A 19,010-nucleotide genomic window follows, 5' to 3' on the forward strand; every position below is an offset into this window, starting at 1 on the left:
AGCCCAGGGTTCTAGACGCTTTGTCGACAACGTATGAAAGGTGGTGTGAAAATGTCAGTTTTGAGTCTAAAACCACACCCAAATCCTTCACGTGATTCACCCGTTCGAGTGTAGTTCCCAGCAAATGGTAATTGAAGATAATCGGCTCTTTTTTGCGTGAAAATGTGATAACGGAACATTTTGTCGGATTAACAACCATCCGGTTCGTAGTGCACCAATCAGCGAAAGCATTGATTTGACCTTGGAGAGTATGGCAATCAGTAACCGAGCAGATACGTAGGAATATCTTGAGATCATCGGAAAATGATAATTGTGGATTCTTTACAGCGTGATGGACATCATTGAAGTACATAATAAAAATCAGCGGTCCTAAATGGCTGCCGTAAGATACGAGCGAAACCATATCAAAAGATCCCCACCGATACCTAATCGGTCCAGTTTTGCGATCGCGATGTCATGATTCAGCTTATCGAACGCAGTAGAAAGGTCTGTTTAGATCACATCCGTTTGGGCCCGAGTGTTCATACTTTCCGTGATGTACGAGGTTAGACACAGTAAACACGCTGGTCTGTGTTGATGTGTTGCTTGCAGTGTGCACTGACGTAATCAATGATAACAAGTTCAAATAGCTTCGATACGGCGCATAACGATGTAATTCCCCTGTAGTTATTAACATCGCGCTTGTTACCCTTTTTATATACAGGAAACATTTCGGCTATTTTCCAACAGGAAGGGAATACTCCGCTGGAGATTGAAAGCTGGAAAATCTTTTGAACTGGAGCCAGTAGCCATTCGATACTACTTTTTAATAAAACAGGATGGCACTCCATCAGGACCGGGCTTATATGAACCCTTGAGTTGAGATGCGGCTTTAGTAATAAGTTCAGCACTCACGTCAATGCTAACCAGCTGTTAGTTAGCCAAGCGGACGTTCTCGGCTGCGGAGGTGATGATGTCGGCGGATAGTAGCTCTTCTTCGAACACACTGGAAAATTTAGCCGAAAAAAGGTTGCAAATGCCTTGTTGCGTGTCAGCAGTTTCGATTGAGAAACATGGATGAAGGCAATCCGCTTTCCTTGCGCTGTTCATTTATGTAATTCCAGAAAGATTTCGGGTGAGTTTTTAGGCGTTGTTGGATCCTTCTTTGATAGCGTCGGAAAAGGAACCGACTTAAGCGCTTGTACTGATAATTTATACTGACATAGTATCGTTTCAAAGAAAGTGAGCGGAATTTAGTGAACCTTTTTAGAGCAGCCTTATTATTCCTTCTTAACGAGCGAAGTTCGTTAGTCATCCACGGAGTGCGACTGTCAGACTGGACAATTCTTTTCGGGACATGCCTATCGATGATGTATGCCAAGACATGAGAGAAAGTTTGTGCAGCTGTGTTGACATCGATCCGATCCAAAATTCTATCCCAATCCAGTTCTGGAAGAACTTCGACAACACTGCGATAGTCGGCCCTTCGAAAATCGTAGGTCACTGCAGCCACAGTGCTAGAAAAATCACGGCCAGCGGTTTCCTCGACGGTAACTACGAGAGCTGGGTGATGAGCGACAAATTTAACCAAAGGGACCGGTGCCTTGGAGATAATTGGAGCGGTTTCACGAGCGCTAGTAAAACAGAGATCAAGCGAACGACCGTTCTCGTTAACAACTCCATTGATTTGAGATAAGGTATCCATTCTATAATTATCCAAAAGCTTCGTGGCACCAACGTGAAAAGATGATCTTTCAAGGTCGAAGCCGTAAAAACCGCTGTGAATTGGTGTCCACGCGATTCCCACGAGGTTGAAGTCACCTCATCAATTCGTCGCACGGAGTGGCATCGTTCGACACAAATGAGAGAGACTGACAGTGTGTGTCGATAAACTCCAAATCACGCGTCCGGTCTGGAGGAATGTAAAGTGCGCAGATAAACAATCGACGATCGACGAGTTGGATAGTGACCCAGACTTGCTCCACGGCCTTCCAGGTATTGTCCTCAATAGCAGTCACTTTTAGTCTGGAGCTTACAGCGGTAATAACGCCTCCTCCTGTGGATTTCCTACTGTTGTTCAAATTGCGGTCGCAGCGAAATATTTGGTAACCATGCCCAAAAACATAACTTGAGATGGTTCTAGAATCCAGCCAGGTCTCAGTCAGAACGATTATATCATAACATAGATCGATAACGGCTAAGTGATAGTCGTCCAGAAGCCCGTTCATTCCGCCAACGTTCTGATAGTAGATTGTGATGACGGATGATGCCGGCAGGACGACAGATGCACTGGAAAGCGAAGCACTATCAGATGCTGGAAGGTTTACTGGGTAACCATACTCGCCGACAGATGGAGATCGGAAGCTCCCGTTCCCAGTCTCAAACACAGGACCGGGACGGCTGTTGGTCGCTGGCAGCAATAGCTCGACTGTGCTGATTGGATAGAGAGCTTCCTCAATGCAGGCAGCAGTTGTGCGTCCCAGTGGGTGGCTGAATCGATGAGCAACAGGCGCTTGACATGGTTCTGAGTGGAGTTCATTGATAGAAACAGGACACGACGGATGTATACTTTGCAGCGGTGTTAGTTGTGGGTTCGATGTGCTGAAAGCCGAGACACTTTTAGACGATGAAATAGACCTTTGTTAAGAAAATTATTTTGAGCTTTTTAGTGGAATGTTTTCACCTGTCATAAGACGAGTTTATACAATCCCATTGAATTCCACCACTTAATTGTATCTTGACAGATACGTATTTCGACCTCAAAAGTAAGGCCGTCTTCAGTGTCTCATACTTGACTCGACCTTTGTTGATTGTACTTGCCGGTAACAGGAATTCGGAAGACCCCTTCTCCGACCTCATTCGCAGGACTCAGCGGGAGAAACTCTGGAAACGTTGGAAAAATCAGGGTGCGAATGCTCGGCGATGAACTATACTTGCCTGTAGAAGGAGTTCGGAAGATCCCGTCTCCCATCTCAAGCGTAGGGCCGGGACGACTGCTGGCCGCTGGCGGGAAAGGCGCGACTACGATGAGAGGGATAGGGACTTTCCTTAAGGGTAGAGGCAAGTGTGCGTCCCGGAGCAGAGCTGACGTCATGTATCATATCACTTATTCCATCAGTATAACTTCGTCCATTGATGTGCTCAATGGATCGTCGGATACTGCAGCAGGTCCTGGTCGCCAAAAATTTGCTCCCGATCTGTTGTCAGTGAACTCTCGATAAACTACTAATGGTTGGGATTCATTTCAGCCTTCTGATACTTTCAGCCTTCGGGATTTCAGCTTTTTGAGTTCAGCCTTATGTGTTTCAGCCTCTCGTAGGACACCCGTGAAAGTGGAAGTATTGGTAGAATCTTAAATTCTCTCTTTTCATTGTCGAAATCATTTTTCGGCGAGTGAGCGGAGCGATGAGATTCTGTCCGAGAAACTCAAGTGCGATGCTCTCCCTACAGAATCGTAAGCAAGTTAGCTCGTGTATGAATTCTCGATGATTGTGATTTAAGTATGATTCTACCAACACTGGAGAGTGGTCTTCCATAATTGAACGATAAGACGTGTTGCTACAAAAAAACATGCCGGAGGAGGCTGGGTTCAAATCCCAGTCAGAGTTAGGAAACTTAATAGAAAATATTTTACTTTTGCCACATGACATATAAAAGGTAACTTTGCTGGGATATCTTGCAGTTCTTAACATAGGGAACTACACGAACGAATTTCCTTCACTTTCATTATTCATGAATTTTATAAAACAACAATTTTGACAACTAGTAGCCTAAATATAACGAGAGCCTAAATATAATGAGAAAGAGATAAAGCTCGTCCGTTCAGTGCCCTATGATCTTGTTGTTCGTTTTGTTCTGTTCTACCGTGACATGCCCTATTACCGTGGGGTTAAGGACGTGTCCACAATAAATTCGCTATATAAAACTCAATTTGTAACAATCACCCTTGAATATTATGTCACTTTAATCAATATTAAATACATTTGAAAGGAAAAATATGTTTTGTACTTCAACTCATAAAAAAATGAAGAAAATAGTATTCGACATTTGACTTATGAATATGCCTAATACCGCGTACATTCCGAAGAAGATTCCAAATACCGCGCAGAAAATTGTCTAATACCGTTCCCTATCAAACAAGCTCAAATAATGAGCTTAAGAGCACATTTACAATAAAATGTGTAAATAATTGAATCATATACAAATTTCAATTAAATTATTAGGTCATACATACTAAAAAACGTCATAAAAATTTACTATTTTATACAGATACCTACTGGGAAAAGAATTATTTCCTTGGGAAGTTAGCAATTTCTCAATATTGACGATTTAAAAGCGTTTATGATTTTTTCAAATAGGGGAAACCGCCAAATGTTGAACGGCTAATTTTGTTGCCTATTGTTGAACTCCCATAAGAAATGCCCATGCGTTCAACAATAGGCGAAGAAATTAGCCGTTCAACATTTGGCAAATTACCCTAATTTACTTCACATTTCTTTAGGTTTTAGATAGATGATATCCAATCGAGTGTCTAAGTAGATTTGAAGACAATGGGAGGATTTGTATTCAGATGAAAAATACTCTAACTTCATTTCTAAAGGAAACTGCACAGGAAAAATATTTACGTCTATAGTCTGTGGTAATTCATCTGAATGATGCTTCCCTGGTAATCCTACGCATAAAATGTCGTAGGTATTTAATATGAATGTTTCAATACCTATACGATATTGTCTAGTGGTCTATGTATTCAATGTGGTGGTTACGATTTATTTTACTGAGTATCAACTTCACGGTATAGCCTAGTCACGGTATTAGGCACTACTGGCGAAGAAGATGGCCTAATACCGCGACAATTGTTTTTATCAATAAAAATGCAAAAACAAGAAATTTAAATACCATTTCAGTACCCAGCTCATTTTTTATAGCTGTAAAACTGGGCTCAATGAGATATTGGAAGTAAATATCATTTAAAAATAAAATTACAAGACTTGGAAATATAACCATAATTTTAATCGTTTTGCTAAGCGGATGCAAATTTTGGCTGGTCGAGCCATACATTTTCACATTTATTTTTTAGAGCCTAATTTACGTCACAAATACCCACTATAATAATTTGCTAACATTTTCTGATATACATTAGTGTATTTCACCAAATAATGTGATGTGTATGACAGACAGTACCTCTATATTCATCAATTTGGATAAAATCCATGGTATTAGGCAATGCGCGGAATTAGGGCAGGTCACGGTATAGCAAATGGCAAACGTTTGTTATAAAAATGAAAAAAAAACATCGCTGAAACGAGCTTTAAAAAAATCTATTTACCTTTCGAAAGATGGGGAAACAACCGACTGAGACTTCGTGAGTTCTCCACTGAGGATACCAAGTTCATAAAGTTGTTTCCCGTAGATCGCGACATATTCCACGAGTGCCGTTCCATAGACACCGTTCCATTTGCATAGTAATTGTGCTGCTGCTGTTGTTGTTCCTGTTGCAGCTGCGTCGGATGCGACGGTCCAATCGTGTTGTACTTGTGGGTGTCGCTAAACAAGCGCGCCACCCGACTCGAACCAGCTGAGTTGGACATATAGCCTGTGGTGGCGGAAGATCCAGTTCCAGTGTTGGAGTGCAATTCAAACTTAGCTGGAGCAGCCACCGGAGGTTTGTCCATGTCAGACAGTTTTACAAAGGAAGTGCTCTGGGACTCCACATTTTCCGAAACAGTCTCCAGGAGTTGTTTTTGCTTTTCAATTGTTGCATGAAGGGTTTCCATAGTGTGCTGTGCCTTGCGGTTTTTGCCATTGGGAAGGTGTTTCGGGGAACTTTCTACTGCCTCGACAATAGTTTCCATCTGCTTACCAATCGAAGAGGATAATTTGATTTCTTGCACGTGTTGTGGGCTTTCGGAGTCCACCGGAAGAATGGGGTTTGGTTCATCTGCTGGGTTGTTCTGGAATGTTACATCGTCCGTATCTGTCGTCGTGGAGACGGGAGATGTATCCTCGTTGGAAGAAAGAATCCCATCCGTTACAGAGCCTTGGCTGCTTTTGTCAAAAGTTTCGTTGATTTTCACATCTTTCCGTTTCTTTTTCACTGATGATGACATATCCGGACCTGCAATTCCTGTAACTTCTTTGGGGGATACTTTCGATTCGTTGCTAGAATGAGCGGAGTTGGTTGATACGGAATGATTTGAATAAGTACTCAGCTCGGACTTCGAACAGGTAAAATCTTCAAATGGCGAAACAGATGAGTCTATCGACATGCTTGAGGTCTTAGACAGAAGAGGAATCTTATCCAAAATGTTCATGATGCCTTTGTCGCTGGTGACGCTCGTCGATCGTTGGTATTCCCTGTTCATGATCCGTCGCTCATGGAATGTTCCTTCGGTGGTGGTAGGATTCCAGGAATGGCGTTTGGATTCGTTTTTGGCCACGGCAGGCACATTGCTTCGGCGCACGATTGGCACAGCTTCGGATTCAATGAACATGTAGCAATTTTTCTTCTCTTCGGATCCTAAATTTGCCGGCCTGGTTGGTTGCTGGACAACAGAGCTTTCATCCTTAGTTGTTGTAATAGCTGCAGCTGCTGACATTCTACGGGGAACTGATGATGGCTTCGGTACTGCTTCAGTCCCGATGTCAATAAACATAGAGAACATGTTTTTCTTTGCATCTTTTTCGACAGACTCGGATCTTGAACTAGTGCCATTTGAGCCCGATTTAGCTGGAGGCGTCCCAGGTTTGGTTAATTTTGGGGTATTACTTCTTGAACTTTCCCCATCCGAGAGGTCTATGTAGAAACCCGTTGACTTCTTCATCAAATCTTGGTGCGTTCTATTCTGCGGCCTATTGTTCACTACAATCGATTTCTCCTCTTCAGGTGTTTTGATGCTTCCCAGGTCAACAAAGAAGCCCAAGCCGCTGCGATTGTGTTCGATAGTTGAAATCGCCGCCGATTTTTCGTCGTCTGGGCAGTTCTTCAAATCAACTACCCACGATTTGGCAGAGCTGTTGACTTTTCTGCTGCGCTCCTCTGGCTTGAAACTTTCCTCGAAACTAATTCCACCAGACACAATGGGACAGGTATCGGTACGTCGTCGAATTGAGGGACTTTCACATAATTTTGGAGTGAAATCCTCGATAGAAGCTCCACCAGATACTATTGGAGCAGATTCGTCATGTTTCTGCATACGTTTTGGAATCTTAATCGGGGTCGAATGTGAATCCCTATCAACTGAACTCTCCCGGCTGCCTTCTGCCAGCCGATGAGCCGACATGGGAATGCTAACAGCGGAGTTCACATGAACTATCGAGTTGAACGGTGTGTCAGGATAATGCAAATGCTCATGATCTGTCGAATGAGTTAATCTAGAGGAATAATCTGCAGAACCAGAATTGTAGCCACTAGTGTTGATGCCACCAGTTGTCATAAACCTCGAACTATTATCCAATGCCAATGAACTGTACTCAAAATTTGGCTCACTGCTAGACGAGTACACACTGGGCAACGACATGTCACTACAGTTCTCATCAGGGAATTGTAAGTTGGGTTCCAACGAGTGCCCGGAGTACTGCTGTATTGAGTTCTGAAACAAGAATGTTCCTTGTTTCCTTTCAGATTCCTGTCGGGCTATTGCATCCTCCGTGCACCCAACGTTTTCACGTTCTTTGATGTGCAACTTATTTGTTAGGAAGTCATTGTCTGGCAGTGAGGAGTACTGATCTTTAACATCAATGCGCGCTTGACCATTCGCGCTTTTCAGCTTCTCATCATCACTCAGGATGGCAGATAGAGATATAGAAATCTTTTCCTGTTGCTGCCTTTGGAAACTGGAGTCAACGAATGAGGGAAAAGGAACTTCATCTTCGTCATACAAAGAAGAAGCATCGATGAAGCAAGCTTTCGACGTTCCCGGTTTCGTCTGCACTAATGGAGGAATTTCAACCGGGTCAGTAGCCTCTATTTGTTCTCCGCTTACAGGTTTTGAAGGCGAAAACGTTTCCCATGAATTGTTTTCCGAAGAAACCGAATTGGACTTCATAATCAAAATTTCTTCGTTCTGCCGTTGCTTCTCCTCCTTGGTTGAAGATGATCTGGCTAGTTCATATTTTCGTCGCTGTTGATGCAGAAGTTCTTCTTCAGTCTCTTGAATTTCATACTGCTCTTCTTCATCACGGTCTTGATCTTCGTCTCGCTCTTGACCCATTGCGCTACCAACGAGCGCAGCAACGGTGGCATCAGTAGCTCGTGTAATCTTTACCACATTGCTCCACATTTCATCGTTCGACCCTGGCGAATTACAGTCCACTATTTCGTACGTTGACGTCGAGTCAACGACGCAGCCTTCTTGCTGGGCCATTTCTTCTTCCCGAGCGTCTTCTCCATCGTCCACATGGAGCAACGATGAAGAACGAATATATGGTGAATCTCCCATTGGCTGCCAGCTCTTTAGTTAATAGCGTGATTGTAAGGAGATCATTACGAGCACCTTTGACATTTTCTGTTGTCATTTAAGCTTTATGCGATGTAAATCCGATAGCCCTTCTTTTGATCTGCATCTCTTATTCTGAAATGAAAGGAAACAAGAAAAAACAGCTATTTAGAATTGAGTACATGTTGAGCAATTCAAAGTTTAGCGGTAAGATGCGCAGCTTCTTTCACTACACTGTGGGCCAGACACGTGCCATAATGTCAAACAATGACCCAGTGAAAAGGATTCTCGATAGTTATACGACGGCTGCAAGGAGGCGGAGTCTGCGACATGATAGATAGCATGGTTGGCTACAGGATACAACTTGTATGTACCGCACAGGTCACAGGAGGTAGAAGTTGATTTTTGAGAATTTTCCCAAAAGGAAAAACTGGCTTGATATTAATTTCGAACAAGCATTCCTATTCAACAATTGGATTTGATAATACTATCACATACCATGTTGAATACGACCGTTACAGATTCTAACCCGAAAACGACGGAAATTCATATGGGACTGATATGCGATCATAGGCAGTAAACGTATGACAAAAACGGAATACTACCGTTTTCTAACCGCTACATAAAATATATTTTTGGCCTACATTGGGCAACTCCTTCGGCACTCAGGCTCCACCAGGTAGCGCTGCGTTTTTGTTCATCGATCGAATTCGGCGTCTATGGGGTGAATATTGAGCTATTTTGCTTCCTTATTCAAGGGTGAAATTTTTTTTCAAAGCAAGTTTGAAAGTAGTTACGAGTTTGGTCAGGTGAACCTAGCGTGATTTCTAAGTACTGGTTACGTAAATTTGTAGTAAAAGCTACATGGCATCACAGGTAAACACTATATGGTTTGAAATATATTTCAATATTGTGATTTTAAAATAAATGATCATTCGGCAAAAATGCCGTCGTTCGGCCATTGTGCTTTGCAGTTATAGCGAAAAAACAGTTGGAGAAAAATAATCCAAAATACTGACGAATGTCGAATGAAATCAGTTATGTTAAGAAATTATGCCATCAAAGTGCCTTTTTGACGTTGGACTTACGTCTTTCTTTACTATACTGGGTGTCATTTAGATTTTTGGAAATCGAGAGCGTTACGCTGGAAGGGAAGATTTTGAACGTTACTAGCGCCTTTATCTTTCGATGGATTTTAAAGATTTATATATCAATCGACTCGGACACTCTCCAGCATTTTGCCTATTTCTCTGAAACTTAAGATTATTAACGATAAGCTATTGAAAATTTCTATTCTTGTCAAAGCCAGCAAAAGTTTCATATGTAACCAATCCCGTGCATTCCTAACATGGACATCAGAATGCGGTATGTCAGACCTTCGGGTCCGTCGGAAGATTTTCTTTGTGTATAAAAGAAGCAGTGCCTGCCGCGTGCGGGTGCGAGTCATTACGCGTACTGACGTGCTTTTAGCTCGCGCATTTTTCGTTTCGTTCGTTCATACGCTGTGTTTACCTACACAGCGACAGCATGCAGTCACCAGCGGCAGAACTGCCGGAGGGTCTGCGAATATGCATGAAAGAAGTGGGCGAATTTTTTTGTCATTCTGGGCTTGATGATGGTCGCGTGCAATGGTGTCGGTTGCGATGGATGCAATCGCCCATCGCATCGCTCGGAGTTCGGTGGTGGATGAAGAAGAATAAAATTAGAGAGATTTGGTCTGCTCATTCAGGTGATTGGTTTCATAATTCAAATGATCCCGGGATGAGTACGAGTCATGTTATATGACTGACCATATGTTAAGTTGTGCTTGTAGTACAAACGACATGTACATTAAAACATTTCTGATTTCATATAAAAAAAATCAACTACACTGATGAAAATAAAAATTTGATTAAAATAATTACTTTCATTTATTTGCAGAAGCTATTGGCAATCAAAGATGCACAATCAGCAATAGTGTTAATATCCATTTTAGATTATTACATGTTTGCTGAATTACATGTTTTAAAAAAAGTCCGCAAAAAATAATTTCCAGAAGAATATTTAAATAAACTTTATCTTATACTTTGTTTTTTATTTTCTAAGAAATTGTATCATTAAGCTTGACGTAGACATGGAGTTTGGATTCAAAACATTATATAATTTTTCGTTGATGTATTAGCAGTATCTGCTCTATTATAGTAGGGTCACTGCTCCTTGACTTGTTTCTTATTGTTGTGATTTTTTTTTCATCAGTAAGCACGCATGGTAGCAGAAGCAACGAAATTGGTGTTGCATTTCTTTGTTTGGAAAACGGGACAGTTCCCCCAAAATAGCACATTTTGCCCAAGTCTGAAAATTTTATAAATAGAATTGTTTAACTTCAAATACTATCATCAATAAGAGATCTATAAATGCCCTACACTTGCTTGAGTAAATAAGGGCTTAATAGTTAGAAACAAAGCAATTCTTATTATGTATTTAATTATTAGTTTTATTTTCAGAAGTTTTGAATACACAAATTGCTAATAATTCAACACAGCATGGAAGTTGTCTTTCCAATATCAATACCTATAATCAAACTCTATAGATCCAAAAGTTAAAAGTTAAATGTAAATACGGTACGTTTATACAAGTCCTACGTCTACTCGCGGTTATGTTGAAAACATTACCCATTGCTCGTTTCTTTCTTGAGCAAGGGTAAACGGAAATCTGCAAACAGACACCTGAGGAGGTTAACTCAGGTAGTGTGGGGATGGGATCACCCGACACACTAAAACCAAAACTCTTTCGCCAGTCCGTATCCCCCGGCCCGCAATTAAGCAATACATCAGGGGAGGACTATTGAGACCGCTCAAGCCTATGCTAACGCACTCGACGTTATAACGCAACATCGACTTCAAGGGTGGTAACCTCACTACCCGTCGTTTGCAATCTATGATAGTAAGAGTTTCAGCCCGAGGCTGGCTCGTCTCCGGAGAGAAATGCGTACGAAGCTTTGAATTTAACTTCGTCGAGAGTGTCGCCTGTGACCTCTAGCATTACATCATCGGCAAAGCCTTCTATTTTCACACCAGCCGGGAGATTTTACCGTAATACTCCGTCATACATGATATTCCACAGAACCGGTCCGAGGATCGATCCTTGTGGAACACCTGCTAACACTTCAATCGATTGCTGACCAGCGTCGGTGCCGATTAACAATATCCTGTTCTGAAAATAGCTTTTCAGAATCCTGCACAGATAATCCGGGATTTCAAGCGATGCAGGGAATCAGCTATAGCTGCCCAGCTAGCGTTATTAAATGCATTCTTTACATCTAGTGTAATCAATGCACAGTACATAATACTTCTCCTATTCAAACCACGTTTCCGTTACCGACTGAATTGCTATGATGGTAGAACGGCCTATGCGGAACCCATACTGGTTGCTTGATAAGCCACCAGCATATTCCGTATAGTCCGTCAATCTATTCAGGATCACTCTCTCTAACAACTTACCAGTTGTGTCGAGTAGGCAAATTGGTCTGTATGCCGAAGGCTCTCCCGGAGATTTCCCAGGCTTAGACAATAGCAGTTTCTAACGATCTGGGAAGTTTCCTTTTTTTAGGAATACAATCCGGCCCTGGTGCATTGTTTAGCTCAAGTTTTCTTGCAACGGCGATAAGCTCATCGTTAGTCACTAGCGGTACCACGTTCACTGACTCGTACGGTGTGGCGGGCCAGTCCGATGAGTCATGCTTCGGGAATAAACCTTCAACGATCCTGGCTAACATCTCCGGGGATTTCTCAGGAGGTGTGCTGTTGGTCCTAGCCATCACTATGCTGTATGCATCCCCCTATGGAGTATTATTGGCCATCCTACACAGCTCTTCAAAGGCTCAACGGCTCTTTTACTATATTTGATTTCGTAGTTCAGAGCTCTGCTCGCTGTTTGGAACACCCGGCGTCTTTCTAGCCTGTCCGCTTCGGTTCTAGCACGTCGCAACCTTCTTTTAGGTCTAAGACAGGTTCTGCGAAGATCAGCTATCGTGCTCGTCCACCAGTGAACCGGTTTGCGATTGCCGGTTGGCATAGTCCTCCTGGGCGTTGTCATGTCACATGCTCGTGTTAGGACATCGGATAAATCATCACCACTAAGGCTTAGAGTCCGGTTTTCCCACCGTAGTGATTTTTCCAGCAGTTCTGGGTTGAACTGCGAGGTACGCCATCCTAGATCAGCCTTACTGACCCGCCTTGTGGTTCTGTTGGGGGTATAGCTGACCATAAAACGTACAGGGTGTTCAATAAGTTCGAATACACTTTCAAAAAATGTTTTAAAATTGTAATTAAATTATTTCTTTTCTCGGTTACATTTCATTGAAAGTATTGTTTATAAGGAACGTTTGTAACATTTCTTCTGGAATGACCTTTATTTTGTACTTCTTCACGAGCTTCAAATGTTTCTGAAATCCATCGCAAGCGGCACGCACGATCTGCATGGGCATTTCGTTTCAGATTTTGAGAATTACATCTTGAACTGGTCCAAGTTACTGACCTTGTATTCGTACAGCTTTAACATAATAAAGGACCAAACAAGAAAGTTAAGAGGGTTAAAATCCGGGAAGCTGGGATGTCGCTGAAATTGTCCCCATATAAGGTTTAAATCGCATTTTCCGTGTATAAAGGGTTATCGTCCTATTGGAACATGTAGGGCTGATCTCCGTCTTATCACCGGGCCACTGGGGGTATCAATCTTTCCCAAAATCTCAGTTTTGTAGTACACCGAAATGATATTGACCTTCAAAAAATGCTGTTTACAATGCCCCAATCCATTTTCACCGCGCGTAATAAACAAACAACAAGTGACAGAATGTCAACACCACATACATCCGTTACACTGTTAGATGACTTTACCCATTAATGGGTACTGTGTTATTGTTGATATTATTCCCACCGTGAAAAATTCACCCATTTTCTTGAAAAAGTGCCACTACCCATTTTAATGAGTAGTGGCGCTTTTTGAAGAAAATGGGTGAATTTTTCACGGTGGGAATAATATCAACAATAACACAGTACCCATTAATGGGTAAAGTCATCTAACCGTGTAGCGTATATATACCGCTAACGCTGACACCAATACTTATACAGAATATGTACATTAGGGTGGTTCAAAAAATCGATTTTGCTCCACAGTGCTCATCTGATTCTTTTCCATGTTCTGAGTGTCCTCTGAAAATTTGAGCTCATTTGGATTAAAACTAATTTAGCACAAGCCGTTTCAAGTTTGCATGCAAATTAGTATGGGGAAATTTATTTTTTCATTATACTGTTAATGACGCTTCCCCATCACGCGCATGTTAAAAGAAAACCTACATAGCTAAAAGGAATACTCAACAGCTTTCACTCAGTGAAAATCGAAAAGCATCTCAATTAATCGTTCCAATAATTAGTAATCGAATTTAATCTATACCGTGGTTTTCTGGGTCTAATTGCATAACTCATCAACAGGCAACATTGCTGCTCGTGGCGCGAAAGATAGCACACACAAATTCAGGCTACTATGTTGCACTGCACATTTCAGTGATGCCCTCAAATAAGTTTAACGACCATGACTAAAGATTCGCAACCTGTCTTAAAATCGATTACTAATTATTGGGACGATTAATCAACATGCGGTTTTCGTTGGGTGAAAGCTGTTGAGTATCCCTTTTAGCTATGTAGGTTTTCTTTTAACCTGCGCTTAATGGGGAAACGTCATTAACAGTATAATGAAAAAATAAATTTCCCCATACTAATTTGCATGCAAACTTGAAACGGCTTGTGCTAAATCAGTTTTAATCCAAATGAGCTCAAATTTTCAGAGGACACTCAGAACATGGTAAAGAATCAAATGAGCACTGTGGAGCAAAATCGATTTTTTGAACCACCCTAATGTACATTGGGCTTACAAACACAATGATCAAACATTTGTATTCGAACTTATTGAACACCCTGTATTTCCTGATGGTCACTAGCAGTATACCCTTCGTGAACCCTCCATTCAGGCTCCACCGTCCATCCCGCGTTTCAGAAGGCCACATCGATGCATGACTCGCAATTCGGTCCTCTGAAAGTTGACGCTTGGCCCTCGTTCTGCAGGGCTACGTTCAGTACCACTAGATACTCTAGCAGGACATTACATCTAGCGTTAGTGAACCGAGAGGCCCAATCCACTGCCCATGCGTTGAAGTCACCTGCTACAACTAATGGTTTAAGGCCAGTTAGTCTCACTACAAGATTATCTAACACCCTAGTATACTGCTCTATGCTCCATCTTGGAGGACAGTAACAGCTGCAAAAGTAAACTCCGTTTACCTTTACTATAACAAAACCCCCATCATCAGGAGATGACACTATCTCCTGGATGGGGTACCTCCCGCAAGTCCAGATGGTCACTATTCCAGACTTATCCGCAACCCAACTGCTATGTTAGCAGGGATGCGGCACGGGTCGGACAGCAAGGCAACATCAGTCTTATTCTCGTGTACCGACTGTTGTAGCAGCGGTTGCGCTGCCTCGCAGTGGTTGAGATTTAGCTGAGCTTCTTGCATGACCGAGCCCGTCTGGAGGCCAGACAAGCCTGCCCACCGAATGGGTGTTTGTTGTCTGTGCTAGGACCACAGATCAAACACCTCGGTGCGGCCTGGCAGGTGTGAGCCTTGTGACCTTCAGCTCCACACCTCCAGCAAAGCCGACTCCGATCAGCTGCTTTTCTTCCGTAAGGACTCGAATCTTCGACTCGGCTTCCTTCCAGGCCTCCACCGCTTGGCTCACTGCCAACTCTTTCTCCTCGGTAAGTTGGCAGATCTTTCGTTCCGCCTCCTTACTTGCCTGCAGCTTTAATCCGACCCCCGTTGAACATGCAGGCTCGGAAAATTCCCGCCTGGTTGCACCTGAAATATCCTCTTACCTCTGCGAAGCCTAATAATGTTTATGTTATGTGTAATTCATTCTTACGTGAGTGTGAGAGCGGTTTTCATTCATTTTTTTTTTTTCATTATTTACTGGATTTTCAAGGTTCCCCTCAACCGAACCACAAAATTAATTGAACGGTAAGTAGAAACTCCTAATAAATATTCTCAATAGTGCTAGGATAATAAATTCAATTGAATGACTGAAATAGACAAGCTGCTTGTATAAATATTGATGAACGCATAAAAACGATATTTTTCATTTCTAACGTGTTGGGGTGATAAAATCCATTGCGCATGTATTTACTAATCGACAATGCACTCGGAAGCTACTGCAGAAACTACAAAGGAGTTAATTAGCTCAACACGACACTTGAAATTGCTGTTTTTGTATTAGGTTGGAAATTGTCTCAGTTTTAGAGATCTATCTTGAAAATTAGGACAAAGCTTTCCTCGATTATGGCATCGAATATATAGCAGAGCTTGAAACATGGGCACCATATTCAATTTTCGAAAAATTCTGATATGATTATTTTCAGTGGCGTCGCGTAACCTCACTTTTTACCTGTGCACTGACCACAAAAAAGAAAATTTTGATATATTGACAGCCCAAAGGGAAAATAAAATTATCAGAGTCGTTTAAACTAATCAAAATCTAGATATTCTATGCATTTCCGCACACTAATTCCTTAAATTTAAGTCCAGTGCACAGGTAGATTGAGGTTAGGGAAACGCCACTGATTATTTTTATCAATATATTTCACTCATCTTCAAATCATCTTCAGGACAACATTCATGTGATTTTGTGTTTAATAATGCATACAATTAGCGAGCATCCATAAATTACGTAACGCTCAGAGGAGGGAGGGGGGTTGCCGAAGTGTAACAATCCATACAAAAAAAAATAATGATTCATACAAAAAGTGTGACATAGGGTGAAGGGGGGTTGAAAATTGCCATTTTTTGGCGTTACGTAATTAATGGATCTTTCCTTAGGGATAGTAATGCTTACTCATTCTCATGAGCAGAGGATGCTCACTCACCCCGCATTTCGCCGAGAAATCGTTTCGCGGAAAAGAAAAAAGGCATGATGAAAGATAAATATTTTTCCCTCACTGTCAGTGCCGCGAAAAGAAGATTTGCTCGTTTTCTCACTTCTTTCATCTTTTTCCTTCCTTCACCAATACAAGCCTTTATGGAACAAAAAATAACCTACATCCAACAAGCAGTCAATGTGGTGGCGTGGTTAGAATGAGCGCAACCCAGTGCCATTTTTGTTGGAGTTCTGGGTCCGAATCCTGTTGCGGAACATTTTTATAAATGCACTCCGGAAATTTTCGGTATAGATGAGACGAAAAAAGAAATTAATCAAGTAGGCACGATTATTGTTTATGTTTCAGGCTTGTCCTAGGAGAAAAAAAAGTAGCGAGTAAAAGATGTTGCTCGCCACAGACGTCGAAAAAAGATTCTCTTTCGATTCTAAAATTGCTTATTTTCGTCTCTCCGAAACGAAAAATACGAACCTTAATACAAATAAATTCAAACATGTATGAATTAATGATTGCCCTAAAGTGCTATTCCGACCTCGATCGCTTATAAACTTCGCTATCTGACCTAAGAGTGGAAACTCTCGCTATTTAATGATGCACTAGAAAGACTTTTAATAATTACATTTACAATTGCAAACTGTTTTGTTAGTAATTCCTTTTATATTGTTCGATACGTTTTTTAATTTGATCTTCTCTAACTTTACGACCATCAGAAAAAATCTAGTATTTGGTTGCACTTTTCGAGTATTTTGACTCTTCGTTTCATATCACGTTGTCTAATTTTTTTTATTCCACGTGCTGAATGCCGTTGCATCATGTTGAATCTGCACATCGTTTGAAGTTCGAGTTCTAGTTTAAAAGTTGACAGATTGGAGGAAAAATGATCGTGTGGTCATGAGTTGCATATATCTTTTATGCAACAAGGGGAAATTAAAATATTTTTATCTCTAAAAAATTTAATAAAATGAATATGTTCCAAGAAACAAATCTCATTTGCTAGCAAGTAACTTGATTTTGTGTCATCGAAACGAAAAGGAGACACCTTGATCAATTCGGTATGAATCACTAGTAGTGTGACTAAAGGGCTGACGAATTCTACAGTGACTTCATAGGTAATAAAATCGCGCAGAGAAATAAGTTTCCATTAAATTCCAGGAAAAGAATTTCCAATTTTCGAAGATACATTTATGTTTTGTCGACGTGCTGATTTTCTACATTCTGACGCTACATGCACAAAATATGTTCAATACCACATTCGAAAATGGAAGATTCTAGCTCAAATTTCCAGTCGATTGTTTTGTAGTGTGAGTATAAAAAGTACATGGAACTAAAAATAGTAACATTTACCCTAATAACATCAAATGTTGTCCTTTGAGTCTATCGACAAGATTGCTTACACATTTTCGCAAAGAACCACAAGCCACTTAACATCAGTATTGTCCGTGTGTTTCCAATTTACATGCAAACAAAATACAAAACACTTCACTCATTGGTGACTGCATTAGCATTACCCAACCGTATTTGGCACTATCCTACAGTAGAGTTCCATTATAGGAGATGTCAACGCATCACGATCGATGATCATCTATATGACACGGACATATAAGTACACTTAATACGAAACGATAATCACAACACCCACCAAACAATCGAAATCTGATGACACCGTGACACAGTTTCCAAATTTCTTGGTAATTATGGTCGGTATAATTATCGCGTACGTGTTGCACTGCGGGATGTTTCGATAGTTCGGTGCGACAACGGTCGACAATATTTTATCGTCGAATCACATTAAACTCAGCTACCACATATCAAACTTGATTGCGATCATTCACTGCGTCCGACCCGATGATCGTGAATGGACTAGTGGGAACGAAGCGCAGTTCAGCACCGGCTCACCGCTTTTCCGCAATCACGAAGATTGATACGCGCTAAATGTGAACGACTGTTGTTGTAAAAGACCATCGATGGAAGACTACAATAGGTTGAATGAAATTGAAAATAATTCACCGCTTGAAAGCATTTTCATGCTTGATAACGAACTTGATGTATTTTTCGGGTAGATTAATTCAGAGTTTGCAGAAATCGTTCTCGATAGATAACGTGCAATTAAAAAGAGACAAGACCTCTTCGAATTATTATAAGCCATGAAAAAAAATTTATCGAACTTGCATACAAGTTGAAAAAAACTGAATCGGATAGACAGCACCAGTAGGGGAAGAGGTTCGGTTGTGGGCACCCTTTTGTCTTTGATCCATAACTTTGGCCCTAGTTGATCTTATGGCAACATTTGTGTACCAATGGAAAGCTAGACTAATAACCTTACTACTAGCGAAAAAAATAGTTTGATTTTATCGGTTTGAAAAAAAAATATTGACAATTTTTCAAATTTGACATTTTTGGACATTTCAATTTTGTGGTTCGGTTGTGGGCACCCAAGAAAACTCGGCTAAAAATAAAGAAGCATGAATAGAAACCACCCAGATTTAAAGAAAAGGAATAATGTATTCATTGTATTAGCCAGGAGGCAAAAAAAATCAGATCAATCCGCTTAGCAGTGATGTAGCCTCCATCGGTGCCTTAGGGAGGATATTGAAAAAAAATCACATAAGAAAAGTCTAAAATAGCACTTTAGGT

General features: G+C 41.2%; 1 protein-coding gene across 3 annotated transcripts in view; it reads right to left on the reverse strand.

Moving 5' to 3' along the window:
* Positions 1–19,010, reverse strand: part of LOC134211597 (uncharacterized) — a 99,595-nt gene that overhangs the window by 21,824 nt on the left and 58,761 nt on the right. For all 3 annotated transcript variants that reach the window (XM_062688611.1, XM_062688609.1, XM_062688610.1), the window contains exon 2: positions 5,306–8,549. In XM_062688611.1, the coding sequence (XP_062544595.1) occupies positions 5,306–8,417 (3,112 nt within the window). In that variant the 5' untranslated portion in view covers positions 8,418–8,549. The remainder of the gene's footprint in view (positions 1–5,305; positions 8,550–19,010) is intronic.

Source organism: Armigeres subalbatus, chromosome 2 (genome assembly GCF_024139115.2).
Source record: "Armigeres subalbatus isolate Guangzhou_Male chromosome 2, GZ_Asu_2, whole genome shotgun sequence".
Lineage (NCBI taxonomy): Eukaryota > Metazoa > Arthropoda > Insecta > Diptera > Culicidae > Armigeres > Armigeres subalbatus.